The sequence below is a fragment of the Mus musculus genome, chromosome 6, assembly GCF_000001635.26.
Source record: "Mus musculus strain C57BL/6J chromosome 6, GRCm38.p6 C57BL/6J".
Lineage (NCBI taxonomy): Eukaryota > Metazoa > Chordata > Mammalia > Rodentia > Muridae > Mus > Mus musculus.
The window spans coordinates 125,614,269-125,627,233 of NC_000072.6; the positions used below are offsets into that span (position 1 = coordinate 125,614,269).

A 12,965-nucleotide genomic window follows, 5' to 3' on the forward strand; every position below is an offset into this window, starting at 1 on the left:
ACGTCTTAGCTCGTGTGAGTGATTTTCAGGCATGTCATGTGATCGAGGCCAGAGGTGTTTGGCTGTGTGGAAGGAGAGCAGGTGAGTTATCAGAAGCGGAGAGATCTGTTTGCCTGTTACCAGCAGTGAGCAGCTGGCGTTAGCTGATGGGCTTTCTAGCAATGGCACCTACCACTCTTCAATGGCTCTTGTTTCCTGTGGACACGCTGATGAGGAAACCTCCCTGGAGTCTTGTCAGATGGGTCTGAAAGAAGAGGGGGTTGGGCCAATTACTCCCTATTTGAAAATCCTAATAGTTGGAACGCTGTTTCAGGGCGTGGTAAAGATTGGAGGGTGTGGCCCATGGGGGTGGGCATGGACCATGGGGGATGGTTACAGAGGCTTCGCCTCCAGAAGGACCATGCTGGCCTAGAGTGTAGTCTCCTGGTTGGAAGGACATAAATGGATCCTCATCAGCTTTTAGTGTAACCCCTTCTTCCTCTGCTTCTCACGCTGAGACCCCTCCCTCGGGCCCTTTGCTTTCCAGCTTGGTCAGGGGTCTGGGTCCCCATACAACTGTTTTAGAGCCCCTATCAGCACAGAGGTGGGCCAAAGCCCTGAGCATGAGGGTGACTCAAAGTGAAGCCAGAGTATGGCCTCCATGTCTCCAGGCTTCTTGTACTTCTGTCCCCTCACTGTATTCTGCCTCAAAGTCCTACCTTTTATGCACCCCACTCCGCACCCCAGCTCAGAGCCTTCTTGTCTACTCTTGGCTTTCTTCTTCTTCTAAGACTAGGAAAAGGCATTTTCTCTTTTGAAGTGTAGCTTTTTAACCCAAATTTCCACATAAAAGTAAGGTTGAGAATTCTGCCTTCCTTGCCCAGAGTGAGAGAAATGATATTGCATATGTATGACCAGGCTTTTCGAAGAAAAAAAAAGGGTGTTGTCTCAACTCTCAGCTCTTGTTATTATCCAATCACTGTTGCTATTCTTTGATTGACCCCTATGAGATCCATTAGTGAACCAAGTAGACAGAATCCCTCCCTTCAGGGAACACTATTTTTTTTTTTTTTTAGGTGAGGTCAAGGAGGTCACAAAGGCAGTTGGAACTAGTTTCTTTCAGTTTGAGGGTCTTAACACATGGACGGGGGTGGGGGTGGTGGTAGAGGGTGGGGAAAGGGAGGCGTGTCAGTGATGGCACAATGCGATGCCACCATTTTTATAGGGAGGCTGACCTTGGAGCAGATGTTGGACCTTAGAGTCCCTGCGGCTGACGGTCTTCTCCTCCATGAGCTGTAACTATTTCCCGAGTGTTCCTATTGGATCCCAGCAAGCTCCATTTTAGTACCTCAAACTAGGTCTTCTCAAGCCCGAGTCTGGAAATTTCCACAGTGCACCTTGCTTGGTTCAGGGCAAACTGAGAGAGCAGAGTCAAGAGGGATGAAGGTTATCAGGTGATATCTGTTGGGGTCTATAGAGCCGCCACCAGCTCGACCTGAAGCATCACAATAGATAAAGCTACTGCCCAGCTCTCACATGGAGACCGTGGCTCAGGGCTGAAGCTCACTGTAAACTGGTCAGTGTCAGGTCTTGGATCTTGGGGAGCAGGCAGTGCTAAGCCCCCCCAAATGAGTGATGGCTCCTGGGGGTCTCCAGGATAGTACAGAAGGGTGATCTGCCATGGCTTTTCTCACCTCTTTTCTTTCCTCAAGGCAAAAGGAGCCTTTCCTGCCGGCCACCCATGGTCAAGCTGGTGTGTCCTGCTGACAACCCACGGGCTCAAGGGCTGGAGTGTGCTAAGACGTGCCAGAACTACGACCTGGAGTGTATGAGCCTGGGCTGTGTGTCTGGCTGCCTCTGTCCCCCAGGCATGGTGAGTCACTGCATTCTCGGAGGGGCACCTTCCCATCTGTGTTCCTGTAGGCCATGGTGAATGAGGTGTCTGTGGAGCCAGAGAGAGAGAGAAGAAACAGGGAGAGGGACGCTGGGTAGATTCAGCTGCTAAATTCAGGGAGGGGCTGGGAGAAGAATGTCCGGGCTTCATGCTGATGGGATTAGACACAGAGAAAATCTTAGCACACAGAACTGCCTCAGAAGCAAAGACATGATTGATAGAAAATACATGTCTAAACAGGTATTTCTACTTGAATTTCCCCAAGTGTAACATTTCATACAGCGGGGACAGAAGGATGCATACATAGTTGTGTATGATTTACATAAATTTGCCTATAACTTTCTTTTTTAAGAGAAGATGTTGATGTCCGTTCTGGTTTGATTTTTGTTGCTGCAATCAAGACCATGACCAAAAGCAACTTTGGCAGGAAAGGGTGTATTTCACCTTACACTTCAAGATCAGAGGGAACTCAAAGCAGTAACTCAAGCAGAAACCACACAGAGGAGCTCCGCTCACAGCCCCCTCTCTCTCTGGCTTAGGCTTAGCTAGTTTTTGTATGTAAATCAGCTCTTCCTGCCTAGGGAATGGTAACACCCACAGTGGTTTAGATAGTCCCTCCTACCTCAATTATCAATCAAGGTGAAGCCTTATAGATATGACCAAAGGTCAATCTAATTGCTCCCTCTTTCCTGGTGACTTGAGATTGTGTCAAGCTGGCAATGAAAACACAACCAAGATAGTGTACTTGTGCCATCATAACATAAGCAAATTGTGGCACTTTCTTTTCTGGCTCCATTAAATGACTTGTGAGGTCTTGGCCAGGCCCATATGTCCTGAGATTCTGATCCAGTGGCTGGACCTGAAGGGCACACAAGGTCCAGTGCTTGGTTGAGACCACCTGACTCTTCTGTTTACCTTTTAGAAACGTTGTGGCAATGGTTGGAGCCTGCTTGAGCCTTCTGACCTCCTTTCTTCCCTCTACTATTCGGTTTTTGTTTTTGTTTTTGTTTTGAGACAGGGTTTCTCTATGCAGTCTTGGCTGTCCTGGACTTTACTCTGTAGATCAGGCTGGCCTTGAACTCAGAGATCCACCTGCCTCTGCTTCCTGGGTGATGGGATTAAAAGTGTGTGCCATCACTGCCTGGCTTTGACCAGTTTTATATAAAACCCATTATCCATATATTATTACCATCACTTTGAAGAATGCGACTTCTAGACTTTTCTTTTTCAAACGCACGCTGTCTTGATGCTGTCCGTGACTCTACTTTCCCATACACAAAGTCATGTACTGAGGGATTGAGAGGAAGCTCTCGAGGCCAGCCTGAGGTGGGCAGGATGGCTTGAGCGTACACTAGGACTCTGCCTGAGGAGCTGTGGCTGTTCTGTCCTGGAAACCAGAATTTATTCCATGTCCTCAGGAAGGCTAGGCACCATGGCATGCGCAGAACAGTTCTGTTCTGTACGTCCTTTCTAGTCCTTCTCTTCCAGGAGAGTTCTATTAATTCTCTCTGGTATGTTCCCCACTGTCTTCTCCCCGAGGCTTCTAGAACCATCACCTTCTATAGGGAGGTAGAGAATGGCCCTTACCCTGGGCAGCATGGCTCACGCCATAGGGAAGGATGACTGGGGTCTATGAGAGGAGACACTCAGTCCCGTGACTGAGCAGCAAGCAGGGGGCTGAGAAACACTGGGATAAATTCTCATTGCGGATAACTTAGGGATTTGCAGACACAGTTGTCTCTATGGTGTTTCTGGAGGGGAAATCTTGACTTGAGAGAACCTCAGGCAAGGAAAGGGACTTCTTCAGCATTATGTCAGCACCGGGAACTATTTAATTTATTATTTTGTTAAAAATTAAGAAACAATTAAAACCATGCCTCATTTTGTTGCCCAGGCTGGTCTTGAACTCCTGGGCTTAAGCAATCCTTCTGCCTCAGCCTCCTGAGTAGCTAGAAATACAGGGACACTCAACATGTCCAGCTGGGTCAAGGCTTCTGTAAAGGAAGTGTGTGTGTGTGTGTGTGTGTGTGTGTGTCTGTGTGTGTGTGTGTGTGTGTCTGTGTAGAAAAGCATTTAGGTAGTATTAGATATTAATAACCACAACAGTTGGATCATATCCCTAGTCCCGGCTGGGAGTGTGACCTTACATGTATCTCATAGACACTCTGGGAGGCACTCCTTTCTCACCCAGAAGCCCCTGTATGCATTCTCGGCAACACGTGTAACTGGGGCCGCTTACAAATGCTTCTGTCCATAGAAGTTGGATTATTTTCACAATTGCTTCATTACGAGGCTGACTGATGTGCAGATAGCCGGGGCCAGGTTCAGCAGAGCAGAGAAATCCATGTAATTTATGAAGTGTGCACAGCGTGCTGGCTGCAGCGCCCTACACGTGTTCCTGGCCACAGCACAAAGAAAAGGGAGCTGGGAACATCTTGCCTGGGAGCTTCTGATGGCGCAGACCTCATTCCCATGGCTGTTTCCCTGTCCTCTGTGTGATGAGGAAGGCTATGGCGTGATGCCAGGGGGTTGTATTCTGCATCTAATGACTGCAAGGGGCGGGGCAAGCGACTTTGTGATGGAGGCATATCTGCTGAGAGCTGAGAGACCCAAGGAGGAATGGGGTACAGGGGCCAAGCTAGCATGTCCACCACCCTCTGGCCCTACACTTATGTATAGATAGTCAGTCTTTGTCTGAATCCCAGAGGCCTCCTCTGTAATGGACTCAGCCTGCCTTCCTCACTTGGTTGGCTGTGGATGCAAGGGAGATGTATGCAAAACCACTTAAAAACAAACAAACAAACAAACAAACAAACACGGTATGGGGTTAGGGATGGACCACAGTTAGGGATGTGATTTTCTAGCATGCAGGAGGTCATAGGTTTAACCCCAGTATAAAATGGGGGGGTAATGGAGCATGCCTGCAGGTAGACACAATAGAATCAGAAGTTCAAAGTCATCTTTAGGTCCATGGAGGGTTGAACGTCAGCTCAAGTTGGAGATCTTGTCTCAAAGAAGCCAGAAAGTTCTGCAGAATTGTAGCAAGAGGTGTGCGCATTGTGTTTGTAAATAACTGAGACTCAGTTTTAGAAACTTCCTGGGTCAGCTCCTCGTCTTGCCACCGGTGGGATGGTGTAAGATCTGTTTTTTTTTACCTTTCCAGTCTGTTGCAGATCAATGCTCTTAAATACAGTGAAAACGGATTCTCTGAGAAAATAAAATAACAGAAAGTAGTGATAGGAGTTGAGAGTATGTCTTAGTTATTGTTTTACTGCTGTGATAAAACATCATGGCCAACACAAGCTGAGGAAGATGAGAGTATATATGAGACTACACTTCCAGAGTTAGAGTCTATGGCCATCCTGGGGAGCATGGCAGCAGGCAGGCAGGCAGGCAGGCAGGCAGGCGGCAGGCAGGCAGGCAGGCAGGCAGGCAGGCAGGCAGGCAGGCAGGCAGCAGGCAGGCAGGCAGGCAGGCAGGCAGGCAGCATGAAGGTAGGCAGACAGGCAGCAGGCAGACAGGCAGCAGGCAGGCAGGCAGGCAGCAGGCAGGCAGGCAGGCAGCAGGCAGGCAGGCAGGCAGGCAGGCAGGCAGGCAGGCAGGCAGGCAGGCAGGCAGGCAGGCAGGCAGGCAGGCATGGTGCTGGAGCAGTAGCTGAGAGCTCACATCCCTATCTGCAAGGAGGAGGCAGAGAGAAGAGAGAACTGAGAATAGTGTGGGCTTTTGAGACCTCAGAGCCCACCTCCCACAAAGACATCCCTCCTCTGACAAGGGCATGACCTCCAATCCTCCCAACTGATAACTAGCTGTACCAACTGATAACTAGGTATTAAAACGAGAAACCTATGGGGTTTTTTTCTTATTCAAACCGCCATAGGTTATGAGTCAGTGTAAGGTTCTGGCTTCATCTCTAGGACTCTAAAAGGCAAAAAAGACCAACCAACTAACCATCCATCCAACCATCCATCCATCTAACCAACCATCCAACCATCCATCCATTCAACCGTCTGTCCATCCACCCATCCATCCAACCAACTAACGAAAGTATAGGATCCACCCAGTTTTCATCACTTATAACAGATGTGACATTACAGTCTGTTTCTGCATTCTCATTGTCACTGGTCAGCTCTGACACTGGCCTGACCTTGAGTGGCCATTGTCCTCTTCTACAAACCATGTTTCCTCCATGCCTGTCTCCTCTAAGCCTAAAAGCACTTCTTTGAAGATGTTGGAGGAAAGTGGTGAGGCCTTTTCTTTCCCAGTGTCACAGGCCTGCCTCCTGCTGAGCTGAGGCCTTCTGCTCCACTACAGACAGCAGATTATCCCCCCCCCCGCCCCGCCCGCAGCTGCCCCAAGGTCTTCTCGAAGGGGTAGGGGTGGGAGATTTTACAAGTGGCAAGAACCACGGCGGTGGTGATTTGGTGCTTCCAGTCCTAGGTCCCCACACTGAGTCAAGTGGCAAGTCACCTCAGATCTTTGTTTCTTCACCTGTAATATTGGGTTCGAAGGGTATAGAGGGAAGGTTAAAGAGGGGAGTCATAGGCATTCCAGTGGCTTTGTATTGGTGTCATGGTGACCACGGTCACAGTAAGTCCATGCAGATTAACCATGGGTGACTGAAAGGGGGCTTCTCAAGTCTTTCCTGATGGTTTTGAATATTTGTGATGGGCTTCACTTTGTAGTTCGGGCCGGTCTGGAACTTACTGGATAGCCCAGGCTAATACTTTTTCTTCGTTGACAATGCTCCTGAACTTTTTGCCTGGAGCAGCTGCCATTCCTTTAAGTTAGGATATTACCTGATTTCGCCACTAGTCAGCAGCAGAACACAGCCCATGGGCCTGTTTCCCTCACTCCATCCACAGCTTTGGATCCTTGTAGGAGTCCAGGGCAGAGCCAGGATCCTTCAACCTGCCTGGTTCTTAGACCTCAGGCCAGGACACTGGCTTGCAAATACTCAGGCCTCTGAAGAATGTGTCGCATCATCGTCTGGGAGATGATGATTGATCCTTTGAGATCTAGCAGCCACATCTTTCAGACTGGTACCCAGTTTTGCTGACATTAGGGAATGGCCTGTCAGGAACTGAAAGACACAGGAAATTATTCTTAAAAACTAGATCCCAGGTACAAGGTTCCGTCTAGAGTGAGCTTCATTTTTGGACACCAGAGATTTTACGGGGCCTCATGCGTGAGAGGTGAATGCTTTGTTAAGTAAAAAGCATTTATAAGATCCAAGAAAGCCCATCTCTCTCAAAAATACTTATCATAGTCACAATTTGTCACCTAACCAGGTTCACTGAAATATGATGGGAATATGCTCATTTGGTTAATGAACAAGACTTTATAAAAAGCTTACAGCATGACAAATCCCCACAGGAAGAGTCACTCACTCGTTAGTGTGAGTTATCCGATAGGATTGCTTTCCCCTTAAACGACGTGTGGTGGGACTCAGTTACATTGAGCTGTGGCTATGGATGGATTAGAACCACTGAGGACAGGTGACGGCAAACATTTTTGGAGAGTGAGTAGTCTGTTTGGCATTCAAGTACAGTGAGGAATAGAGCAATTTCCAGAGAAGGGTAACGAAGCAGTTTTTTTCTGCCTTGTACTTGTTCTTGAGACGGACTGAGGATGAGGCTCTGAGCTTGGACAAGGCTTACTGGACAATCATGAGCTGATAGCGCTTGGTGGGTATCCCTGCCATGCTTTCTCCAGTCTTCTACAGGCGTCAGCAGCACTGTCGTATTCTCAAAGGACATGCTGGGCAGAGGTGGCTGCCTTCAGGTCAGACTTTCAGCTTCAGTGACTTGCTACATAGCTCAGTTATGGCTGCTTACCTGGCTTGCCCACTTCCTGGCCAATTCCCTTTATCTCTGTGGTTCTCAGTTGCCAGGGATTTCTTTAAGGCTTTCTCTGAGTGTTTTTGACCAGGATCTTGTGTCTATACCATCTCTCTCAAGTCAGGAAGTGTCCACACAGTGCCTGGGAACCTTTTCTTCTCCTTTAAGGCCATGTTTTGCCCACTCACCAGTCCCCACATCAATGCTGTCTTGATAGCGGCCCTTGTTTAACACGGAGCCCCTATCTTGATATTGCAGCCTGCCAGATAGTGATGACACTAAGGCAAATCAGGGCACAGAGGAGAGTGCACCCAGCTAGTGAGAACTCAGAACAGTTGTGGCATCGCTATCCTATTGAAGAGCTGGGATTTGGTGTGGTGTCCATTTGAGGAGAGCTGGGCACATAGACCCACCTAGATGAAATGGGAGCATGGAGATCCTGCAGCATCCATGCAGGGTTCTTGATAGTGGGGTGACTCTTGGAAGGGAGGTCAGCATAGACAGTATGTACACCAGGAGGCCTGGGAACCTGTTGCCACACTTGCCCGCAGGTGAAGGACAGAGAGTGTCCGTCAGAGGTGAGACACCAGGTGAGCAGGGGTAGGGTTCCCTTCTTGTAAATGCAGCCACCCATCTCCACTAACTGTAGCAGTGTGCATATATTTACCACTAGGTGGCAGACTTCAGACTGAAGTCTAAACTGACAAAGCTTGGACTTTTTTTTTTTTTTTTTTTTTTTCTTCTTCAACTTTTTATTGATTCTTTGTGAGCTTCACATCCTGTAACCCACCCATCCTTTATTGTGAGCCTTGGAAGGCTCTTGAAGGGAGATGTTTGCAGCCTCTCCTTGCTCCAACCAACTGGCTGCCTTCTCTGTTGATCTCATAGGCTTCTTGTCTTCTAAGTACTGTGGTAGCAGCAGGCTCAAACACTACCAATGATACAATGGACTGGCTTCTTTCTAGCTCTTTGTACCCATACTGCCCCACCACTTACAGGGCAAGGGACTTGAGGACACCTCCTAAGGCCGAGAGATGTGGTACTAACTGGAGAGAATATTACTCTTTCCACCCCCCAGTGCAGGGGTGTGTGTGTGTGTGTGTGTGTGTGTGTGTGTGTGTGCGTGTGCGAGCACACATATCGTTTTAAACAACGATTCTGCTATGGAAATCCTCTGCATACCTCTAAGCCCAGGATCTAATTTAATTCAAAGGTCTAGGAACTCAGGCTTGCAGGGGATCTTACCAGATCACTGGACTGGGGGATCATGCAGACTAGCTCCCTCTTCTTGCTTGCCAGGTACTACTGGAGAATAGCAGCTGTGGGCCTCCCTAGGCTGTCCCAAAGGACAGGAGAGGGTAACAGGGGAGAGTATATGATCAACGTATATTATACTACTTTCAAGATAAAGTCCCACCAGTGCAGTTATCCAGGGCTGCTTCTTGGTTGAGGTGGCAGTGGATCATGGTGGTGGGGTTAGGGTGGCCTTGGCAACTCTTCTTAAGCCCACCAAGCCAGAAGGTCTTGCTTCCTTCCCTACCCACGTGTCCCTAGCAGACCCAGGAAGTGTAGCAGGCTACAGAGTCTCTTCCCGAGGGGTTGAGGAAGGAGGAAGGAACCTCTGTGGACAGCGTGTCAGAGCATTGAGACTAGAAAAGGTGACCCTGGGAGAAGCGTCACCTGATCCCACATGTCTTGGACATGATTTGAGTGTGGCTTTGCTATGTTTCCTTTCTCTTCAGTCCTTGGAGGAGTCTAGGGTGCTAGATGCTTATTAATTCTTGTCAAACATGACATGCATTTTCTTCAATTATGGATATAACACCCACTTGTCAAAGAACATTTGGGAAAAAAATAAAATTAAAAAGGAAAAAAATGCCCAGTATCCTTTATCCCAGCTCACTACCTGGTTAACATCATCATCATCATCATCAACAACAACAACAACAACAACAATGACGTCTATATTCCATATGCATGAAATTTGGTTCACATGTGTGTACAGTTTACTTCTCCATTTTTGAAAACTAACAGCTTAGCTAGGCATCGCTCACCTCGTTAAGGAGTCCTCTGGAAGATCCGTTAGCACTCCGCAGCAGACCAGCTCCCGGGGAATCCTTAAGAAGGGCATCATTTGCCTGTCTCTGAACACTTGACTCTTGCTTTTTCCCAGTTCACTGGTAAATAATTCTCCTTTAGTTGCCATCCACACTCCCATGCCCTCTGGAGACACTGTCTGTGTGACATGGCTGTGTCTGGTGTATATACTCTCAGGGCTTCTGACATGGGTTTCTGAAGTCTTTGCAAACGTGTCCTAGGTTATGACACCCAGCAGGATAGAGGCAGGCGACAGGGAGACACAATGCAGAAGATGCCCATGTCTGCCGCACCCCGGCCTGCTATTGACTCCTGCCCTGGCTACTTCCTTGCTGAGGTTATCCCTGGCTCAGTGTCTCTCTTCACGCTGGCTCCTGGCAGACTTGAGCGCCAGGACACATTCTCATCGTGGCTTGATATCAGTCTCTGTGGCCCTTGACACACTTGAGTTCTTCTCCTCTAGGTCCGGCACGAAAACAAGTGTGTGGCCTTGGAGCGGTGTCCCTGCTTCCATCAGGGTGCAGAGTACGCCCCGGGAGACACAGTGAAGATTGGCTGCAACACCTGGTGAGCCTCTGGGGTGCCCGCCCAGGGGCCCTCCATCATGCTAGTACCAGGATCTGTGGGACACAGGACTTGACACTTGTCCTCACACCCCATGGGAACCCCAGTGCTCTTTCCCTTGCTCTGCCTCTGTTTCCCCATCTGTGAGATGCTCTTTCCCATTACTGCTCAGTCACACTCTTGCTCCCTACAGATGGGCGACTCTGCTCTGGGAGGATCTTCTTCTACAGAGGCCCTTGCAGTCAGTGACCTGGCTGGGTATGGGGTGGGTTTGGAAAGGTCCTCTCAACTCTCTGTCTCTGTCTCTCTCTCTGTTTCTCTCTTGCCTTCCCTCCCTTCTTCCCTTTGTCCATTCTTTCCTTCTCTCCTCCTCCTCTCTCTCTATTTATTTTTATTAATTGTACAAGGTAATCATTTCATAGACATTTACATACATGCATATATAATGTACTTTGCTCACACATTCTCCAGTGTCATCGTCCCTTGGCCCCCTCCCTACTCCCACAGTTCTTTCCCCTCCCCCGAATACTTCTCCATCTACTTTTGTATCTTCTAAATAAATCTGGACCCTACCTATGAGAGCAGACATGTTAATTGTCTTTCTGAGTCTGGCTTAATTAGCTTGGCATGATGGTCTCCAGGCTCCATCATTTTCTGTGCAGATGATGTGTTCTGTTTTTCCTTAAGGCTGGATCTCAAGGCCCATCTCTTCCCACAGGCTCCGTGTGCTCTGAGAGTGGGCTTGAGGGCACAGGGGTTTGGGAGGCATAGGTTTCCTTCCGCCTTCTCTGACTATCCTTCATGGGCACCCCCTTCCACTCACCCTTTTAATCCTGGGCTATAGACAGTCTTTGAGGCCATGTGCCTAAGGACTGAGCTCACCACCTCTGACGCACGCACGAGTGGGCTTCCCGAGATCAGCTCTGGTTAAGGGCAGTGAGGGGTGGGACATGCGGCTAGCAGATCACTATAGATATAAACACTTAACCGCACACAGAAAACCACTCCTGGCCGACTCGGAGTCTGGTTTTCAGTCTCCGAGTGTTTCTGGTACTTCGTCCTGCAATCTCTGTTGGTCTAAAGGGGTTTTAGCCTCAGTGTGCCTGTGATACAGTGAGCCTGTAGCTAATCTCGGGCACTCTGTAGCTTTTAGGGTGAGGATATACTCTAGCGAGTCCATGGCACATGGCTTAGGGAGGACGCCTGCCTTCTCTTCACCCACTTCACTCCATATCTCTGTATCCTCCTGGGAACTCGAGAGCAGCCTGGCCTTCCTTTCTCCTGCAGACTCTGTGCTTTGAGGCCCATGTGCCTTCCACAGGCTCCAAATGCTTGGCTTCTTGAGGCTACCTACGTGATGACCTGGCATCTTGAACTCAATCTGTAGACCAGGCTGGCCTTGAACTCAGAAATTCACCTGCCTCTGCCTGCCAAGTGCTGGTGTGTGTCACCACGCCCGGCTTTTTATTTATTTTATTATTATTATTATTATTATTATTATTATTATTATTTGGTTTGCCTCCTTGTTTCCTAAGGCCTGATTGAACCCCTGGTGCCTAAGGTACAAACCAGTAACACTTGATTGCTGTCCCTAGTGTCTGCCGGGAGCGGAAGTGGAACTGCACGAACCATGTGTGTGACGCCACTTGCTCTGCCATTGGTATGGCCCACTACCTCACCTTCGATGGACTCAAGTACCTGTTCCCGGGGGAGTGCCAGTATGTTCTGGTGCAGGTGAGACTGGAAATGAAGAGAGGGGGTGTTGTCTGTGTCGGGCAGAGCAGGGGGTGCCGTGGGAGTCTCTGGGTCAGGTTCTATCTATAGAAAGACCTTTAGGGTTTGGTTTTGTCAGAGTAATTTTTTTTTAATTCCCCCAAAGGATGCCCAACGATGTAGGAAGTTTAAGAACAGAATTTCATTTTCTGAGCTGGACTGGTATGGTGCTCCTCAGGCCATTTTGGCACAGGTATAGATTAGAGAAAGATGACTCTCCATTTTGGTGGACATTAAACCAGAGCACATGGGAGCTGATCCTGGATGTCACCCTCCCTGATAGCCCATTGTTAGGAAGTATTCCTGGGCAGGGGGATTGCCTGCATGACCCCTGGAGTGTGCTGCCTGACCTATGGTCCTATTGAAGTTGTCGCCATTTTTATCCTTAACATGGTGAGGCTGGGGCTGCAGGTGCTGCTCAGTCCAGCAGGAAGAACATAGAGCATACTATGGAGCCCCGCCAGCCCCTGTGCCTCCTCAGACCCACCTTGTGGGCTCCTGTGATTTCTTCTGTTGGCCGACACCACATAGTTCACCAAGGAGGACAAGTGCTTTTCTCAGAGTTGAGATACTAGGACAGGCTTGACTGATGTGGCTTCTCTGTCCCCGTTCTCTGGGGGAGGAGGCTGTTTGGGATGATCTGAAGGTGGAACTTCAAAATCGGAGAGGGAACTGCAGGACCTGTGTGGCAGGCATTATGGGTAACCAGGGTCACTATGTGCAGACATGTTAGGAGTGGGTGGGACCCTGGGGCATCAGCCAGGCTGGCTTCACATACCCCAGGCCACCCAGGCAGACAGTGCATTGGGAAACAGTGCTCA

At 49.0% G+C, this 12,965-nt stretch overlaps 1 protein-coding gene across 2 annotated transcripts in view; it reads left to right on the forward strand.

Annotated features, from left to right (window-relative positions):
• The window catches only part of Vwf (Von Willebrand factor), a 133,732-nt gene that overhangs the window by 61,321 nt on the left and 59,446 nt on the right, over positions 1-12,965 (forward strand). For both annotated transcript variants that reach the window (NM_011708.4, XM_006505918.4), the window contains 3 exons: positions 1,692-1,852; positions 10,271-10,374; positions 11,967-12,105. In NM_011708.4, the coding sequence (NP_035838.3) occupies positions 1,692-1,852; positions 10,271-10,374; positions 11,967-12,105 (404 nt within the window). The remainder of the gene's footprint in view (positions 1-1,691; positions 1,853-10,270; positions 10,375-11,966; positions 12,106-12,965) is intronic.